The following is a 21,250-nucleotide window of genomic DNA, read 5'->3' on the forward strand; positions in this document are numbered from 1 at the left end:
TGCAACAGGCCCAGTTTTTGGTTTATTAAATCTAAAATATTTGCAACATATTTTACAATATTATTGGGTTGTCTGGAAAGTTCATGCCAATTTTTAAAGGAAAGAAAAAGGTCAATAAATACTTGTCATTACATCTTTAATCAACCAAATATGAACCATTTTGTTGCCCAATGCGTATCCATCTTTCCTTTAACTTGAAAATACCCTCTTCCCAGAATTGAGGTGGTTTCATGGCAAAGAATTCATTAAGGTATCTTTTTATATCATTCAAAGAATTGAAATTTATTCTGCAGAGACCTGAATAAGTGGAAATCCAAAGGAGCAATATTTGGTGAATATGGAGGGTGGGGTCACACATCCCAGCTGAACTGCAGCAATTTTTGTCTGGTTCCCAAAGCATCAAGTGCCGAAAATGAACTTTCTTATCTTCCATTCTAAAGGGTTACAGAATTAACAGAGGTTATAGGAACATAAACCTTCTTACACGAAAAGATAGCTTAAACTGTGCTCTAAATGTATGTGTAGTCAAATTCTTTTTTATGGACTCAACCATGTTCCAAAATTAGTGGAAAGGTAAGCAACTATAAATCAGCACAAACTTTTCAGACAACCCAATATAAACTCTTTAGAAAAAAACCCTCACTTATTTGTGATAAGTGCCATATTCTTCATATTAATATTTCTGTATATGTTTGACTACGAAATTTTGCATTTTTTTCTTTTTAGATGTAAGAAACCAGGAATAACAATGAATTATAAAGATGAAATGTAATGAAATTCTACAAATTTACCTTCTTTATGGACTGATATATTCTGTTGTACCCATGGATATCAGTTATTATGTCAAGGAAGAAGACAGTCCTCACACCTACATAGGAGACATTGCTGCTGACTCCAACTTATCACACCCTCTCACACATCAACAACACACTCTCATTACATTTACACAACTACAAAGGACAGTCGAGAGTGGTTCTCATTTATTTAATGTCACCAACTCAGGAAAACTATACACTACTCAAACACTGGATGCTGAGTCTCTGTGTACATACAACAAGGAATGTTCCAGAATTGTTAAAGTAGCAGTGAGGAAAGGAAAAACATTTATGAAGATTTTGAAGGTGAAAATAATTATAGAAGATATTAATGATCATCAACCAGAGTTTCCATCAAACAAAATAAAAATCAAATTTGATGAAACAGATGGGAAAGGTTCAACAAAATCAATACCAAATGCTGTTGATAAAGACATTAGTCTTCCAAATTCTAAGATAATATATAAACTCAAAGATAAAAGCAAAACATTCTCACTCTCCATATTTAAAGAATCTGATGGAATAAATTTACTTAAAATAATTCTAGAAGGGATGTTAGATAGAGAATTAAAAGACACATATATGTTACAGTTGATCGCTAGAGATGGGGGTTCTCCACCAAAGGAAGGTATTCTGGACATTGAAATATCTGTTATTGATGTCAATGATAACAGACCTACGTTTACACAAAAATTATATAATACCACCATCAGTGATACACATCATATATCTTCTCCTGTTTTTGTTTTATCAGCAACAGATTTAGATTCTGGTCAAAATGGAAATATTAATTATTTTTTACATAGAAATACAAATGAATATGATAAAAAGTATTTCAAATTAAATCATAAATCTGGAGAAATTTTCACCAATGATAATTTCTTCAGAAATAAAAGAAATAAATATAAATTATATGTTGAAGCTAGGGATGGCGGAAATCCTTCATTAAGCTCCATGTCAACGTTGATTATAAATGTAATTAACAATCAAAATAATGTGCCATCTATAAATATAGATTTTGTATCACCTTTAACAAAGACTTCAACTGCTATTTCAGAAGACAGTCAAATTGGTAGTTTTATAGCTTATGTTATGGTAACTGACACTGATAGTGGACCTAATGGACAAATTAAATGTAATATTCACCATAAAATGTTCCAGCTTTCTAATATGGGTTCCAAAGAATATAAAATATTAGTGAAAGAACCTCTTGACAGAGAAACTATAGACCATTATGTTGTTTCTATTGTATGTCATGACATGGGATCACCTCCATTAAAGACTAAGAAACAGTTCTCTGTCAAAGTAACTGATGTCAATGATGTAGAACCACATTTTACCAAAGAGACATTCCAATTCCTCACCTATGAAAACCAGAAAGTTGACTTCCCTATTGGCTTCATCAATGCTACAGACCCTGATCTTGGAGATGGAGGCCAACTTACATATTCTATCATCAATGATAACAACAATGATAACATTCCTTTCCAACTGACAAAATATGGATTTATTTCTACATCACAACCAATAGATCGAGAAGTGAAAGACATTTATAATTTACAAGTTTTAGTGAAAGACAATGGAACACCTTCTCTCAATGACACTGCCAATATTGTTATTGAGATTCTAGATAAAAATGATAATGCTCCGTATTTTACGTTTCCTAATAATGACCCTTACAATCTCGATGTCCACTACCATCCACACAGTAAGAAGGACATCACAATTCTGAAAGCATCTGACAAAGACACTGGAAACAATGCTTTCCTCACATATGGAATACTGAGATCCAATGATAAAAACCTGTTTACAGTGAACTCACACACTGGTGTGTTATCTTTCTCTCGCACAGTTTACCAAAATGATGCAGGAACATATGAGCTGGAGTTTATAGTGAAAGACGGTGGTACTCCAGTTCAATCAGCAACAACTGCTATCATACTAACACTGTTTGTTAGTAATGATACATCTCCAATGTTGACTGCTGTCCACTCACAGTCTGGTAACAACCTGAATATGACTTGGATAATTATCATTGTAGCAGCAGCTGTAATACTATCTGTGGCTGTTGTAGTGTCAATAACAATGTGTGTTTTCAAATGTATTAATCACTTCAATAATTCATCTGCAGAAAAAGATAATCCAAAATTTCTCTCTCAGACTGAGATGAGACAAATACTGTATCAGACTAACAATCCTGTTGCAATAACTAGAAATGCAGAAGACATATTTGCCAGAAATCTTCAAGCAATAAATCCCAAAAGTCCTTATTATACAGAGACAGAACAACCAATAAATGAATGGAAATTCTCAACAACACCCAGGAGGCTACCACCTACTCCTCAGGTATGTAAAATATAATCTATTTACATCTATAAATATGTTCATAATTTCATATATAAATATCATGTGTACAGAAGAAATGGATTGAATATATAGTTATGTATTATGAGGAAAATACATTAATTCTGAAGTTTTCAACAAGGTTATAATTGTGATGAGTAGATATTTGTGTTTCATTATTGGGATAGATTTCATAAAGAACATCAGAATTTAGCAGTTAGTGAATAACCAGAATGAAATTCCTTATGCAATTCTTATTATATATCATAGAAAAATAATAATAGAAACCATTTGGAATAAAATGCAAAAAGCATTTGCAAGTATTTGAAAATATATGAGGGTCGGCTGAATCGTTCATAGGCTGCTCAAGATACTCTCATCAACCCCTTGCAGTTCACACTAGTCTTCCATTGGTGTTGCATGGTCCTACTTGAGAATAGGGAGGGTGAAAAGCTTCTTCAAATCCACAGTCATGCATAGCAGCCATTGAAACCAAGAAGTTATGTACTGGAACATTGTCCTGGTGAAACAAGATCCTTTATTCAGTTTTCTTGAGCATTTAATTTTCATAGCCTTTCATAAACGCCTCAGAAAGTTGGCATAGTTCTCTCCATTGATGGTGTGGCCCCTTTGAAGATAGTCAATAAACACAGTGCCTTTTGGATCCCTTCCCTGCTGATAAAACGACCTTGTCCCTCTTTACATTCTGAGTTTATATCCTAACATGGTACACTCTGCTGTTTATCCTTTTGGATTCAATAGAATAAAGTACTAGTAAGTCTTGGGGTTGATGCAATTGACTAACACCCTTCTTTCAAAATTGCAGGCCGTGTACCTAAATCATAAATCATTATTATTATCTGAGGGCAGTGAATTGGTAGAATCATTAGAGCATTGGACAAAATGCTTTGTGGTATTTAGTTACAGCACATCATATTCTGATTTCAAATTCCACTGAGATCAACTTTGCCCTTCATCCTTTTGGAATGGATAAAATAAAGTACCAATCAAGTAGTGATGTTGAAGGTATTGATGAAAATCCTCTCTTGAAACCTGAGTAAAGAGTTGGAAGGTATTTTGTTTAATGTTCAAGGATTCTGCTAGGCACAAGGCCAGCAATTTCAGGGGAAGGATTAAGCCAATTACATTGACCCCAATGCTCAACTGGTACTTATTTTATTGATCCCAAAACGACAAAAGGCAAAGACAACCTCAGTGTATTTGAACTCAGAACATAAAGATGGATGAAATGTAGTTAAACATTTTGCCCAGTATGCTAATGATTCTGCTAGCTTACAATAATAATAATAATAATAATAATAATAATACTTTCTATTGAAGGCACAAGGCCTCAAATTTGGCGAGAGGGGACTGGTCGATTACATCAATCCCAGTATTTCATTGGTACTTAATTTATCAACCTCGAAAGGATGAAAGGCAAAGTTGACCTTGGTGGAATTTGAACTCAGAACCTAGCAGCAGACAAAATACCTATTTCTTTACCACCCACAAGGAGATAAACACAGAGAGGACAAACGGATTAAGTCTATTATATCGACCCCAGTGCGTAACTGGTACTTATTTAATTGACCCCAAAAGGTTGACAGGCAAAGTCGACCGTGGCAGAATTTGAACTCAGAATGTAGTGGCAGACAAAAACCACTAAGCATTTCGCCTGGCATGCTAACGATTCTGCCAGCTAATAATAATTATGATACTTTTCCTTTCTATTATTCATGTAACTTTAGTAACTGAGGTTATATGTAATATAATTGACCCAATATTTTCTGGAAATATACCCGATTGCATCATTTAATTCATGCTACGTTGATTATAAAACAAGTAAAATAGCTACACTGCTGCCATTAACAGCCTTTTGATATTTTTTTTTATAAGTAATAATTTATAAATGTCAGCTCAATCTCAATTATAACTTATAATTTTAACTATAATTCTAACTTTTAACTTTTAATTCAGTTTAACTATCAGTTATAAGGAATTAAAGCAAGATTATTTCCACCCCTTTTTATCAGAAATTGGATTTTTTAACTGTATGTAACATGTGCAAAGTAAGTTTCCCATTTATCTTTTTTCTGAAAGAATTACACAAAAGACATAACAGAGAGTTCAGGTGAACAAAAATGTTATAATGGTACATCAAACAACTTAAATACTACTCTAACTTCTCAAAAAGAACGAAATCGAGGATGGAGCGAAGGAGATATTACACAACAGACGTCTGGAGTATCAGGTAATTACAAAATGAATCAGTAGCTTCAAATTACTATCAGAAGTTTTTTAATTAACCTAAAATAAATGTAATGGAAAAAAATTATTACTTAATTTAAAAAAATATATTGGTCCATAAACTATCATTTCCACAGAAAAAAATTATTACTTAATTTTTAAAAAATATATTAGTGGATGAACTATCAGTTCCACAGGAAAAAAAAGTCATAACAAAATATGAAATATTTTCAATTCAGAAATCAACAATATATTTCAAAACTAGTCTAAGTTTTGTTTATATATATTTTCAGAGTACAGTAACTATCACCCAAACATACCTCCAACAGCAAAGAGCGAATATGAACAAGAAACCTATCTAGCACCGGTTTAACATACATCATGTTTACTTTTCATTAATTACAGAACCACTTAGAAAATAATTTAATATAATTTAATTATGACATTATATTAAACACTACTTTAAATGTATTGAAGCTTTTTGTTTCTTGGGTTTTTTTTGGAAGATTTCTATAAAGAAAAATCCTTTTAATTATAATGAAAATCATAAAACTATTGAGAGTTTTACTGAAGCTTTTTGTTATAATCAAAAACAACAAAAATCTATATAGGTGTTACACTGATAAATATTTAACAATGCAATTTATATTTTGTAAAATAAAATGAGAGATTTGGCTTAAATTCCTAGTAGTAGCCATATCTTTTTGACAATGTCAATAAATCAATTTTCCCTCACCTTCTAAACATCAAGTTTATGGTTAAATGAAAAGTATTTAGAATGTATTTCAAACAGAAATCCAAAAGTCTCATACAAAAAGTGACAGCTTGTGGCTACTCATTAGCCAACATCTCTCTCTCTCTCTCTCAAATTGATAGGAGCCAAATCAACATCATCACATTTTATCCTTTGTCATTTCCTTCATGGCAGTCAACTCCCTAAGATCTGCTTCCCCCCACCGCTTTCCATTATTTCCTGGGTCTTCTCCTCTTACAGGTTCCTTCCACTTGGACTGTCTGAGGCATCTTTACCCATCTATATTTGAGAAAATGCTTGTTCAGCTTTTCGTGTAGTGAAAAATTGTAATAAAAGTATTTGAAATTGAAGCCATACAAAATGCGTTAATAAAGTAAAATTTTAGTAGCAAATTTATGAATGTATATTAGAGAATTTACTGGATGATAAACAAACACATTATTTTATTTTATACACTTTAATGGAAAAATAGATATGACTGTCAACAATAGATATACTATCATGTAGGAAGTGTGTGTGTGTTCATGAACATGTTCACATACATTACATGAACAAAGGCATTCTGAAATACAGCTAATCTTGATATACAAAAAACATTTTCATAAATTTCCTCACAACAAAAAGAATTATAATATGATTTTAAAATCATTGTTTTTTGTTTCTAATATGATTTTGGAAAATTTTATATAAAATAAAACCATTACAATTAAAAAATACAATTTGAATCATAAATTTAAAAAATTGAATTGATAAATTAAATTTATATATGTTTATTATCATGTAATTATTTTATTTCATAACATTAAATGTCTAAAAGAATTTGGTGACAGATTTGTTATTCTATCAAAATACTGCATGTGTGTGTGTGTGTGTTGTACACATATACAGAGAGAAACAGATTATTAAGATAATTAAGTATAATGAATAGATGTATTAAATTCCATAACCAAAAGGCACTGAAAAACAAAGAAAACTCTTCCACACTCCAACACATACAGTGCAGACGTACAAATACACATATATATACAATTACAAAGTTAAAACACAAATTCCCAAATAAAGGTTCTACTTCCTGTCATCTGACTCACAACTGCAGTTCATCGATATACAGCGCTAGTCATACTATAATAGCAGTTTTAACACCAGAATGCTACACCAGGATGAACATCTCTGATCTTATATTATAGAAACAATGGATTAAACAATGAAGGTAAGTCTCCCTATCTTGACATTTCCAATTTAATTCCATTTTGGTAGATGACAATTGATATTCTAAGCAAAATGTAACACAGTGTAATCTCGCATTCATTTCCACCATTCCTGAGAGTTGCTGCTACAATAGTTGCAATACAATTTTATGTAGAAGGATGACATATTTACATAGCAATCAAAACCAAACAAATTATAAATTTACATGACAAGAAATAACTAATTATATAATCTCCTATAGTTTGGCAGAATATATTTTATACATACTGCTATTTTTGTTTAGTTGATATATAATGTATATATCTGTTTCAACTTATTAGCTGCTTGCTTGAAATTATAACTTTATCACTCGAGTGTGTGAAAAGCCAACAGGGTTTATGCTGATAATTTTGAAATTATTTTGCAATTGAAGATGAAGGTGATTTCCAACATACCAGAGAAAAAATTCATATTACTAAATTTCCCATAAAATTTAATAGATATATTTATGACACATATAATTTAAATACAGAAATTTATAATAATACACATATAAGACAATCACAAACATTTATTCGTAATTTTGTGTTATTCTCTTAAAATATAAATATATAAATTCAGGAAAATTTTGTATCTTTATTTTTAAGTAAAATATCTCCTATCAAAATTAACTTTAAAAAATAGTCACCACATAAAAATATATAATTGAGAAATTATACTTCTGAAATTTTACAGCATTGTTGTAATGAAATTCTGCTATAGCTAATGCTATATCATTATCTCTTAATTAACATGAGTAGAAGGAAAATGGCAACCTGGCATATTTATAAATTCCATAAAGAATTAAATCTACTGATTCTAAACATACAATGAAATTTATTTTTAATTTTAACTACTCAATTTATCACGTATATTTCTGTATTATAATTATTATAAATTCCTTACATGTGAAATTATAAGCAATTGTTTATCTGCACACATATGCATATCCACTTGTACTTACTTATACGATATATGCATAAATACAATATACTATAATATACTACAACATACAGTATAATACAATATACAATATACTACAATATACAGTATAATTTTATACTAAAGGAAAATTATAAAAAGCTTTTTTCATTGTTATCAACCAAACTACATTTTGTTTTGTAACAAACGTTTGTATTTCCCATGAAACCAAATTTACAGAAAAGTTAAACCTTATCCTTAAATATCTGTAAATAACATCAGCCTAAACAGAAAAAAAAAATTTCTAATAAAATGTACTAATTTGTCATAGCAATATTTTCCTCCTTATATATATATATATATATATATATATATATATATATATATATATATATATATATATATATATATAACTGTACAGTGGAGGTGTATATATACAGTTGCACAGTGGAACCGTATATCCAACAAGGCGGCGAGCTGGCAGAAACGTTAGCATGCCAAGTGCAATACTTAGCAGTATTTCGTTTTTTTTTTTACGTTTTGAGTTCAAATTCCGCCGAGGTCGACTTTGTCTTTCATCCTTTCGGGATCGATAATTCAAGTACCAGTTGCACACTGGGGTCGATCTAATCGACTGGCCTCCTCCCCGCAAATTTCGGACCTTGTGCCTCAAATTGAAAAGAATATTTTCCTCCTTTTGACTGGATTTCCAGGGAAGTAACTCTTCATATAATCTTTACAGGTCAAACACTAAAAGTTGATGTCCTACAAATGAGCAGAACTAAATCTTGCTTGGTAACCAGTTCCATCTCTCTACAACCAGAGTTCAAATTTCACTGGTGGTTAAGTTTCATCTTTGTAGTCAATATAAGTGTCATTATCTTTTTAACTCACTTTGCCAAACTACAATTAAATGAACATCTGAAAGGTAGTGATTGGATGTTGATATCAGGAAGGTGACATTAACTGTCAATGTTAGTAAAGTGGCATAAATAAATAAATACAAATATGCAGTTTTTCCACAACCAACAGCACTAATACTGACACATAACCATAGCAATAGTAGGATTACTTTTCAGTTATTAAATATTCTTGCAATAATCTCTGGTAATACATAATTCTGGAATATCAGGAAAATTACCCTCCCCCCATAGGACAATTCACCTCGACGACAACTACACCCAAGGACAATTACCCCCTTTGGTTAATTACCTCCTCTCTAATATATTAAGAAGTTTTAAATCATCATCTGTTGTCCTCGGGAGTAATTGTCATGGTGGGGGTGGGGTGGGGGTATTGTCCATGGGGAGTAAATGTCTTAGACTCAATTCTGGACATGATTTGCATTTGAAAATTAAAAATAATAATAATAATTGCATTCATCTTTTCCTTGTTTCTAGGTGCTGATAAATTCAAGGATCAATGATGATCGCAACAATGACTATGTACACACTAATGTTGTTCATTGCATACACAAAGCTGCCAGTTGTTATTTCTGCAAATATTGTTTACCATATCAACGAAGAAGAGAGTCCTCATGCCTATATAGGAGACATTGCTGTTGATTCTAACTTGTCACGTTCTCTCACACATCAGCAACACGCTCTTGTTACGTTTACACAACTGCAAAGGAAAGTGTCAAGTGGCTCTCACTTATTCAATGTGACCAACACAGGAAAACTATACACTACTCAGACACTGGATGCTGAGTCCCTGTGTATTTACATGAAAGAATGTTTTAAAATTGTCAAAGTAGCAGTGAGGAAAGCAGTAATATTTATTAAAATATTAACGATAAAAATCATTATAGAAGATATTAATGATCATCAACCACAGTTTCCAGAAGATCAAATAAAATTAGAATTTGATGAAACTGAGGGAAAAGGTTCAACAAAATCAATACCAAATGCTGTTGATAAAGACATTGGTCTTCTCAATTCTAACATCACATATAAACTGAAAGATAAAAGTAAGAAATTCTCACTATCCACATTTAAAGGATTTGATGGAGTAAACTTACTTAAAATAACCCTAGAAGGAATGTTAGACAGAGAATTAAAAGACACTTATAAGTTACAGTTGGTGGCTAAAGACAGAGGCTCTCCAACAAAAGAAGGTATATTGAACATAGAAATATCTGTTATAGATGTTAATGATAATCAGCCACAGTTTCCCCAACAAATATACAATATCTCTATTAGTGATACACATCACATATCTACTCCAATTTTTATCTTATCAGCTACAGACTTAGACTCAGGTAAAAATGGAGATATTACATATAACTTCTATCAAAGGGCAAGTTCTTATGCTGAAAAAAATTTTAAATTAACGTCAAATGGAGAAATTTTCCTAAACGAGAACTTTTATAAAGATAGGGGACAAATTTATAAACTATATATTCAAGCCATGGATAGAGGAAGACCTCCCTTAAGTTCGACAGCAATGTTGATTATTAATGTAATTAACAATCAAAATAATGCCCCAAATATAAACATAGATTTTGTAGCTCCTCTAACAGAGACCTCTACAACTATTTCAGAAGCAAGTCAAATTGGGAGTTTTATAGCTTACGTTATGGTCATTGACACTGATAGTGGACCTAATGGACAAATAAAATGTAATATTCATCATAAAATGTTCCGGCTTTCTAATATGGGTTCTAAAGAATATAAAATATTGGTGAAAGAACCTCTTGACAGAGAAACTATAGACCATTATGTTGTTTCTATTGTATGTCATGACATGGGATCACCTCCATTAAAGACTAAGAAACAGTTCTCTGTCAAAGTAACTGATGTCAATGATGTAGAACCACATTTTACCAAAGAGACATTCCAATTCCTCACCTATGAAAACCAGAAAGTTGACTTCCCTATTGGCTTCATCAATGCTACAGACCCAGATCTGGGAGATGGAGGCCAACTTACATATTCTATCATCAATGATAACAACAATGATAACATTCCTTTCCAACTGACAAAATATGGATTTATTTCTACATCACAACCAATAGATCGAGAAGTGAAAGACATCTATAATTTACAGGTTTTAGTCAAAGACAATGGAACGCCCTCTTTGAATAACACTGCCAACATTCTTATAGAGATTCTAGATAAAAATGACAATGCACCTTATTTTATCTTTCCTAATAATGACCCTTACAATCTCGATGTCCACTACCATCCACACAGTAAGAAGGACATCACAATTCTGAAAGCATCTGACAAAGACACTGGAAACAATGCTTTCCTCACATATGGAATACTGAGATCCAATGATAAAAACCTGTTTACAGTGAACTCACACACTGGTGTGTTATCTTTCTCTCGCACAGTCTACCAAAATGATGCAGGAACATATGAGCTGCAGTTTATAGTGAAAGACGGTGGTACTCCAGTTCAATCAGCAACAACTGCTATCATACTAACACTGTTTGTTAGTAATGATACATCTCCAATGTTGAATGCTATCCACTCACAGTCTGATAACAACCTGAATATGACTTGGATAATTATCATTGTAGCAGCAGCTGTAATACTATCTGTGGCTGTTGTAGTGTCAATAACAATGTGTGTTTTCAAATGTATTAATCACTTCAATAATTCATCTGCAGAAAAAGATAATCCAAAATTTCTCTCAAGGACCGAAATGAGACAAATCTTGTATCAGACTAACAATCCTGTTGCAATAACAAGAAATGCAGAAGATATATTTGCCAGAAATCTTCAAGCAATAAATCCCAAAAGTCCTTATTATACAGAGACAGAACAACCAATAAATGAATGGAAATTCTCAACAACACCCAGGAGGCTACCACCTACTCCTCAGGTATAGTTCACACAAATTTTTCTCTCTGTAATATATGACATTTAAATTTTTTATTTATCTATCCTTTTAGATTGTATTTTTTTTCTAATGATTTTATATAATTTGTTTTCTTTGAGATCTTCAAGTCTTGAGGAACCTCAGAATTCTAAACTATATAGCCTTACATCAATGTTTAAAAAATCTTTCTGGACATATTAGAGTTAAAATTCACATTGAAAATATAATCAATTGAAAATTAGAATTTTGAAGAGGAATAATTGTAATAATTGCTTGTGGGTTGACAAAATCATTTGATATGAGAAAAACCAAACAGTATATGATGCCTTTTTATGTTCTGAGTTCAAACCCAGCAAAAGCCAACTTTAACTTACATTATTTTAGAGTGATAAAATCAAGTAACAGTCAAGTATTGAGATCCATATTTTTCCTATTCCATTAAATTTGAGCCTTGTAATCAATAATTGCAGTCCAAACCAGTTTTCTGTGATTCAAGATAAATTCTAAATTCCTCAACAAATTACCATTTAGGATATCTTAATCTGCTAGAAATAACAAAGAAATATCTCTGAAGTCCAAAACCACTATCTGAAATAATCAAATGGCACACTGGCTGATGTTGTCCAAGATAACCTTTAAAAAGACAGTATGGTTTCAGCTTGAATGGATTATAGGTCTACTCAGAAAGGTTTGACTTTGGCTCAATGACAATAACCACATGTATGCTAAATAGTATAATATTCTACCTTGTGAAATAATTTTCAAAACTCTGCATTCAATTGAATATTTAAATTATTATCAAAAAAATGATATGATCCAATAGCTGTATTATTCTTTAATGTCCCTTCTTAACCATCTCAAATTTAATGAATTATGAAGATGATATTGCATATTTATATCTATTGATATATCTATTTAGCTTGATTTAGAGATGTTTTATAAAAAAAAATGTATGGAATTGATAATTTAAATGTACACACCTAAGCATATAAATTGTGAATGTAAATTTTTGTTACTTTCATGTTAGATCTATAATAAGCAAGTTTCTGATGGGTCATGTGAACAAGGCGACAATAATAGTATTGTGACATCAAACAATCTAAGTGACACATTACCATCTCAAAAGGATCGCAACCGTGGATGGAATGAAGGAGATATTTCACATCAAACTTCAATAATATCAGGTAATTTGCCAAGTATTATCACTTTTACAGTGTTGAATTCTTATAAAGGCATTGGCACAGTTGTATCATAAATAAACAACTTTATAATAAAATATGAAATTGTTTCTTTATGATTCTAAATAGTTCACTAGTGAGAAAAATTTTAATCAAAAGGATTCATAGTACAATAGTTGAGTGTTAAATATATTAAATGTTAAAGTTGAAGCAAATGGTTATTTAATTTGAACATATGGTTGATGAATTAGTTTTTTTAATATTTATATATATATATATATATATATATTGTCTGTAAAAGACATAAATCAAAAAAAAGCACAGTCTAAGATGTAGAGCAGTATATATTAAGAATGGGTATGGCTGGTTTATGGGATTACCTTAGATTTCCTGTCCATAAAGGGTATAACTTTATGGCATATTATCAAATCCCAAAACCTGTTGGCCCAAAACCTCTTAAAAATATGGAGGAGGAAATGCCTCTCTACTCAAAAGTAACAATTGGGAATCATCAGCCTTTGCTATTGGCTATCGACTTCCAGCTGTGCTACCATCTTGTGGGCTCCAAAAGGCTAGCAGATACCTCCTGAAATATAAACATGGCCCAAAAATCTTTGTTCTGGAGTGACGGATTTCTTCAGGATTCTTGCCTGTCCAGCTATACATAACTTACAACACTTTGTCCCGTTGATGTAGGAACCTGGGTTCTTGAGGATTTTCCATAAGATTGAGTATGGAATCTCATCATTTCTTAGTTGCCAGATGTGGCTAGCCAGTGATGTTACGGAACTCTGAAGGAGGACCTGTGGTTGGAGTGACATTGCTTCAAAGAGTTTGCGGGACATCCAATGTCTCTCCATGGGCGTGTGTTGCTGATGCTATGTCTGTATCTGCTGCTACAGCTGTTGCTGCTGCTACTGACAGCATTGTTGTTGGAGCTGGGACTGCTGCTGTTGGCATTGCTGGAGGTGGTGGTAGAGGCATCAGTAATGGTATTGCCATTGCCAGTTATGATGCAGGTACTGTTGTTGTTATTGTGGTCCTCGTCATTAGTGGGAGAGTTGCCATTGCTGATAGCAGTGTCATTAGCTCTGGTTCTGCTGGTGTTTCTGCTGGGGCCACTGTCATTGCTGCTGCTGTTGCCATTATTGTCATTATTGCTGTGATTGCTGGTGGTGGCACTGGACCTGTTGCTGCTGCTACAGGGGTTGTCGGGTCTACTACTGTGGACGTCAGGGAAGCTGTTGGTAATGCTGCTGCTGATGGCGAAGTTGCTGTTGAGCCAATGCTGCTTTTGTTATTACTGGTAATGTTGTTAACTGTGGTGATGGTGGCGGTGTTGCTGGTACTGTTCTCATATTTACAGCTGCTACTACTTCTACCTGTGGTATTGCCAGGGTTTGCTAGTACTTTGGCTTCATAGACGACCCCCCTTGGTTTCACAGTGGTCTCCTACCAGACATCTGTTGTGGTCTTGGCATGAACATCCTGCCTCTTCCCCATGGCCTAGGGGCACTAACTAGGATGCTCTTAATATTGGGGGCATAGCTAAATGAAACTCTAATGTTGTGCCTGTTGAAAATGGACCTGTATCTATGGGAGATAGTGAAATGCTTATAATTTAAGGATTATACTATCTATGGGTTATTGAGTTGAGAGAGAAGTGGGGGTGAGGGCAAACCAAATGGTATTTCTGCAGTGCTTCTTTCTGCAGCATGTAGGAGATGCAGTCCCTAAATCTGCTGGCAGCTAGGGCCTCGTTATAGTACGGGGTCATTGCATCAAAAATCTCTTCATTGGAGGAAAGGTTTGTGATCCTCTTACTAACACACTTCCCCAGGTTTTTGAACATGATAAGTGGATGGAAGGAGGCTGTGTTAATGTATGTTAGTTTCTCATTTGGTTTGCAGTAGGGCCTGTATGTACCGGAGCCCAAGACGAGTGTGACATCTAAGAAGTCCGCAGTTGTGAGGTTGGTTTCTATTGTGATTTTCAATCTCATGGAGGCAAACGTGCTGATTAGATCTTTTCTCAGCCTGTCTATGGTATGTGCATTTGCTCCCCTAGAGATGGCCAGAGTATCATCTCTGTTGAATACAAAGAGGACAGAAAGGAACTTTCTCCTAAGGGTGTCAAGGTTATATAATCCAATGAGGTTACATATGTCAGCACTGTTGAAGGCCCCCCACTACTACATCAAAGGAGCCTGTGGGGTTGGATTGTTCGACCCATGCTGTCTTTCTGGCATGCATAATGACTTTTATATCTCTGTCACTGATGTCAGTGAAGCCCCTAGTAAAAGAAAGCTTCTTGGCCAGTAGTCTTTTTGATACAGACAGATAAAAGTCGACTATATCAAACTGGGTAAACCTTGCTCTGCCTCTTCCCTTGTTGGTGTTAAACCATGCAGTCACTTCATTGATGTTGCACCACAAGGATAGGCTGGTGGCCCTCCTTATGTCATTATTGATATTTTCAATATGTGCTTGGTCACCAGACCAATCTTGGATTTGGCCAGATTGATCAGGCAGCATTTAGGGTTTGAGGCAAAGTTCGGTTTATGGTCTTTTATGGTAATGAAGGCATTTTTTTTATCTAATGATACACCATAAAGCTAAACCCTTTATGGATGGGAAACCTAACATAATCCCATAAACCGGCCTTCCCCATTTTTTATATATGTGTGTGCGTGTGTGTAAACATTTTCCTTTCAAAACTATTTTAAAAATACTTTTCTGTATGTTTCAGAATACAGTAACTACACACCAAACATACCTCCTACACCAAAGAGTGATCATGAACAAGATACATATCTAGAACCTGTATATAAGAAATAGCAAACTCAAAATTAGCCAAATTTTGATTCTTTATCATAGAAATTATTAATTTACATTGAGATGTAACATCAAACATTACTAATAGTAGTATTAAGATAATTATAATTTACCATCAAACATGATATAAATGAATTCATCAAACTTTATATATCAAAAATATCTATTTGCAGTTATTTACATGGAGACTATGCCTTAGCTGTAAAGTGAATGAAATCATTATAATTCTAAATGCTCACAAATATTTCATAGATCCTTTTTAAGGCCATTTTTATACAATGGGTGTACTTGTATAGATAATTACTATAAGAAATATGTTCTGCTATATTTCTTTCATACTTTAACGCCCTTCTCTCCTAGCATAAAGCTACCTTTCTGGGGGAACATAGTCTTGCAAGATAAATGCTGAGCTCTTTGGTGCTGGTGGCATGAAAAAAAGCACCCAATAAATGTTGTAAAGTGGTTGGTGTTAGAACAGGCATCCAGCCATAGAAATCATGCCAAAGTGGATAGTGGACCCCATTGCAGTCCTGTCAAACCATTCAGGTCATGAACATGGGTTGAAACATTGAAGTTTAATGATGAAGATAAATTGGATTTCCCATGAAAATTCTGATTTCAAATTGATCATAATATATTATAATGCATATAATCCAACATGCTACCATATTTGTCCAAGTTTATTTTGAGTATTATAATTTTAGTTGATATTTTAAATTTACTTTTAAAATTATGAATAAATAAAAATAACAGATAAAATTACTGCAATTTTTCAGTTTTCCTAAAATTTTAAATGAATTATTAGTAATTCAATAATTACTGTAAGAACTATTGGAAAATAGCTGTTAAGGATAAAAATCAAAAAGACTATATATCACAAAAATGTGTGTGTGTGTATGTTTAGACAGATATGCGTGAGTGAATTTAGAATTATGTATATGGTACAATCTGATGATTATATGCTACATTCAGTTATAGACCAAAATATATTTCACTTTAGATCAAAAACAATCTTCATTTATAAGGAAAAATAATTTTTGAATATATATATACAATATACAAAGTTAAATAGAATTCCCTAACATGAAACTGCTACCCAACTATGACTCACAAATCTACACAACCAAGATACTGCTATTGTAGCATTATTACAGCAGCAGTTACACTGGAACACTACGCCATGATGAATGTCTTCTCTAAGGGACAAGAACAAAGGATTAAGCAAAATAGGTAAGTTGCTTTACATTACAATTTCATATAAATTGTTTAGATAATATATTGAAGTAGAAGTATTTGATAACAGTTAAAATTGTGCACCTACAGAATAAATATACAAAGAAGGAGAAAAGAAAAAAGACATTAATTCCCCCAGTATCAAGAGCAGCTACTGGAATAGTAGTATAGCTACTTCTATAACAAAGATGCCTTTTTACAGTTACCATTACACAAAAATTCTGGTTTGTCAAGTAGAATTTAATTGATCATTTATTTTCAATATTAGTTGTATGAAGTGTTACCATTTTAAGTGGTTCTCAGTACATGTTTAATTATCTCATTAATATGTATCAATTATAGTAACAATAATGAAGTCATTTAATTAATTTTTATCTGCAATCAACATTTGCACCATGCATATTGAAATACAAAAATATAATATACTGAATTACAAAATGTTTGTTCAGAATAATATTGAGAAATTTTGTTAAAAAACACTTTAAAATTTTAGGATGTAAAATACATAAATAATATTGTATATTCATGTAATAATTATGCTCTCATTCACTATATAGATGTTTTCTTTTCAATGAGTCAACAAATTCATTTTGATTACAAGTTACAGTTCTTTCTGTAATTAATTTATAACTGATATTTAATTTAGCACTTTTTTTCATGCCTAATAAATATTGTATATTAGCATAGTAATTTAAATCAATATTCAAAATCAGGTATATAAAACAGTATATAACTCAAAGTATATTCTTTAAATACCCAACCCAATTAGGAATTTGAAGAATATACTTTGATTTCTTAACAAAACCCTATTAGAAATATGAAGCCATTGTTTACTTTCAATTTTCTTCATTATATTTTTGTCATTTTAGTTATGATTCTTAGTTTAAACATTATTTCCTCACATCACTTTGACGAGAACCATAATTTGGAAAAGACAACCATCATCTTCTTCACATCGTTGTTTTATGTTTATATTGGATCATCGGGGTTTTTTTTAGGTCATTTGTGTGAATTTAGAAAAGAAGCATAGATTATCAAAGAAAAGCTGTATTAGCAAATAAATTGGCACAAATAATATTGAGAATCCTTTTATCACATCTATTTTATGAATCCACCATTAACATTAATGGTTGCTTCAATATGGAGTCAGAAGCATTGACATGCCCAAATCAGGTGGCCTTGATCGATTTTGGACATAGTGCTGGTTATGTTGGACTTGAGAAATTGCATGGTGTTATGGAGATGTTGACTGACCTCTCTCTCAACTGGCCCCACATGTAATGGTCCAATGGATTGAGGTCTAGAGAGCCAGGAAGCCATGTGTCTGGGAGAACATGATCATGGAGATTGGCATACATTCATGTTTGGGTTGTCCTAGTCTTATGAGACAATGCGGAGTCCTGTAGGAAGATATACAGTCTTCCATTGCATACTCTGCCTAATCAGGGCCTCACAACTTTCTCCAACACCTCTCTGTAGACAGCAACATTGTCTCTTAAGCCTTGTGAAAAGATACGTGGATGCATGACATTTTCCTTGTTGCTGACGACTCCCAGAACCATCACAGTTACTGAGAATTTATTACGCATGACTGTTGGAACATCATTCAGATATCTGTATAACTATGTGACATTCCTTTGGTTTACCCTTTTGGCCCAGACTGAAGTGTTTCTCATTGGAGCCTTTTTTTCACATTCCAGCCTTTTGGTATTTTAATTCATTCAACAAACACTTCACATGGATAGAACAATTCTCACTTGTCACATGCAACTTGTACAGGATGTCCTCATGCACATCTCTTCTGATGGTGATTTTGAAAGCTTAAGGTCCATTGCAATGGCTCTGATCGAACCATTGGGGATTTTATTGATTGTTTCTTGAACATTTTGTACAACATCTGTGTTCTGATGGTATTAGGACATTTTGTATGTGTTTTACATTAAAGTACATTTTCTTAAAGTGCAATATGGTTGACTCAAAATTACTCAAAATGTCAGTCCTCCTCCACAAAAGTAAAGAGAGATCATATTTTATAACTATTATCTATTATAACCCATATAAATCCTGTAACTGCATGTTCAAAAACATTTATAATGAAAGGAATTATATCACCAGAGCTGTAGCAAAACACTCTTTTAATAACAGCTTCACCCATCTCCCAAATGCTACAGACATAAAAAATACACATTATGCATCAAAGTCATTTCAATATCAATAATTACAATAAGGTAGGGAGCTGATAGAATTGTTAGCATACCAAGCAAAATGCTTAGTGGCATTTCATCCATTTTACATTCTAAATTCAAATTCTGTCACGGTTAACTTTGTCTTTCTTCCCTTCAGGGACATTAAAAAAAGTATTGAATACTGAGATCAATGTAGCCAACTTACCCATCCCCTAAAATTGCTGGCTCTGTGCCAAAATTTGAAACCATTATTAATAATAACATAAGGTGGTGAGCTGGCAGAACCATTAGCATGCCAGGCAAAATGCTTTGCAGCATTTCATCTGTAACTGAGTTCAAATTCTGCCGAGTTTGACCTCTACATTTCAACCTTTTGGGATTGACAAAATAAGTAGCAATTGGCCACGGTGGTTGATTACATCAACTTACCTCCTTCCTCTGAAATTACTGGCCTTGTGCCAAAGTCTGAAACATTAATAATTGCATTATGTTTAAGAGCTGTGCTCTGTGAATCCTTAAAAAAAAGTTATCAAATGAGTTTGCAGTTATTCGGAGCAAGATGGATAAAAAATATTGAGGAAATATCCCTGAAGCTCAGTGTAATTTATGCAACCATTGACTTAAATTGAGGGACATTAACCATGTCTATTTCACCAGTTACAATGGGGTCTGCAATGGACATGGGCAAAACTTTTCCTTCTGGCTAAAAATTAAAAAAACAACTTTTTTAAAAATCTTTCTCATATTGCAGAACAGAACAAAAAAAAAAATGTAATTGGCCAATTCTGTACTTGAATATAAATAATTGCACTTGATTAACAACAAAAATAATCTAAATGATGTGGTATAATTTTAGGGATATGTTTCAAATGAAGAAATTCATATTAATTTCGATAGCAGTTAAAAAAGGGATATCATTAAAAAGGCCACTATTTCATCATAGAATTAAGAAAACAAACGAAAAATGATTATATAAACACTGAGCTGCATCACTTAAAAGCTATTGAGAAATTCCAATACAGTGTGTAGTGTTCAATCGAACATATTCAATAATTTTTATACACCATAAAAGCAATAGTAAGAGAAAATAGGGGAGGTAACTCTAAAGTTTTAGAACGTTTTAAAAATATGCATTTTTATGAGTTGATTCATAAAAGTAAGATATGAGAATGAAACTTAAAAAGAAGGTAATTATTTCAGAACCAGTTTTGCAAGAAGTATCACAAATTGCAAATATTTATATAATGAGTAGGTCTTTATTAAGTTTTACTTTAGTGAAGTAAAATTTTATTGACCCCAGAAGGAAGGAAAGCAAAGCTAACATTGGTGGTATTTCAACTCAGAATGTCAAGAGATGTGACAAATAGCAAACTGGGTGATGCTCTAATCATTCTACCTATCAAACACAACGTCATTCTTTAATGATAAAAATAGTCCCATATAAGATATATAGAAGAAACAGATTCACTTGCCATACTGAGTTGGTTCAGTTTTCAAATCATTCTTCTCTCCAAACTTTTACAGGCACAACTCATTATTAGTAAAATATTTAGTTTAGTTTAGTAAAATATGTTTACCTTTAGTTTATCATCTAGTTATAAAGATACTCATACCAGTTCAATTTGTGTTTTGTGTCATAATCACACTTGCATCTCAGTAATTTATTTTTTACATTTTGATATTG

General features: G+C 32.5%; 3 protein-coding genes across 3 annotated transcripts in view; all 3 read left to right on the forward strand.

Moving 5' to 3' along the window:
• The first annotated feature begins 726 nt into the window (after positions 1–726).
• LOC115219407 (protocadherin beta-15-like) lies at positions 727–5,861 on the forward strand. The gene is made up of 3 exons (XM_029789569.2): positions 727–3,161; positions 5,259–5,409; positions 5,699–5,861. The coding sequence occupies exons 1-3, from the start codon at positions 762–764 to the stop codon at positions 5,776–5,778; spliced, it is 2,631 nt and encodes an 876-aa protein (XP_029645429.2). The 5' UTR covers positions 727–761; the 3' UTR covers positions 5,779–5,861.
• A 1,180-nt stretch (positions 5,862–7,041) lies between these two features.
• Positions 7,042–16,601, forward strand: LOC115219408 (protocadherin beta-8-like). Its single transcript, XM_029789570.2, has 4 exons — positions 7,042–7,369; positions 9,708–12,138; positions 13,163–13,319; positions 16,062–16,601. Exons 2-4 carry the CDS (start codon positions 9,730–9,732, stop codon positions 16,148–16,150), a joined length of 2,655 nt encoding a protein of 884 aa, XP_029645430.2. The 5' UTR covers positions 7,042–7,369; positions 9,708–9,729; the 3' UTR covers positions 16,151–16,601.
• Positions 16,602–17,118: 517 nt separating this feature from the next.
• The window catches only part of LOC115219409, a 129,637-nt gene continuing 125,505 nt past the window's right edge, over positions 17,119–21,250 (forward strand). The window contains exon 1 of the mRNA XM_036509398.1: positions 17,119–17,377. The gene's annotated coding sequence lies outside the window, so the exon portion shown is untranslated. The remainder of the gene's footprint in view (positions 17,378–21,250) is intronic.

Source organism: Octopus sinensis, linkage group LG14 (genome assembly GCF_006345805.1).
Source record: "Octopus sinensis linkage group LG14, ASM634580v1, whole genome shotgun sequence".
NCBI lineage: Eukaryota > Metazoa > Mollusca > Cephalopoda > Octopoda > Octopodidae > Octopus > Octopus sinensis.

Bases quoted from the DNA above. Each gene is read 5' to 3' on its own strand.
- LOC115219407 (XM_029789569.2), top strand. From the start codon at position 762: ATGAAATGTAATGAAATTCTACAAATTTACCTTCTTTATGGACTGATA. The intron at 3,162-5,258 runs GTATGTAAAATA...TTTTTCTGAAAG, and splicing joins GGCTACCACCTACTCCTCAG to AATTACACAAAAGACATAAC. The intron at 5,410-5,698 runs GTAATTACAAAA...ATATATTTTCAG, and splicing joins ACAGACGTCTGGAGTATCAG to AGTACAGTAACTATCACCCA.
- LOC115219408 (XM_029789570.2), top strand. From the start codon at position 9,730: ATGATGATCGCAACAATGACTATGTACACACTAATGTTGTTCATTGCA. The intron at 12,139-13,162 runs GTATAGTTCACA...CTTTCATGTTAG, and splicing joins GGCTACCACCTACTCCTCAG to ATCTATAATAAGCAAGTTTC. The intron at 13,320-16,061 runs GTAATTTGCCAA...TGTATGTTTCAG, and splicing joins TCAAACTTCAATAATATCAG to AATACAGTAACTACACACCA.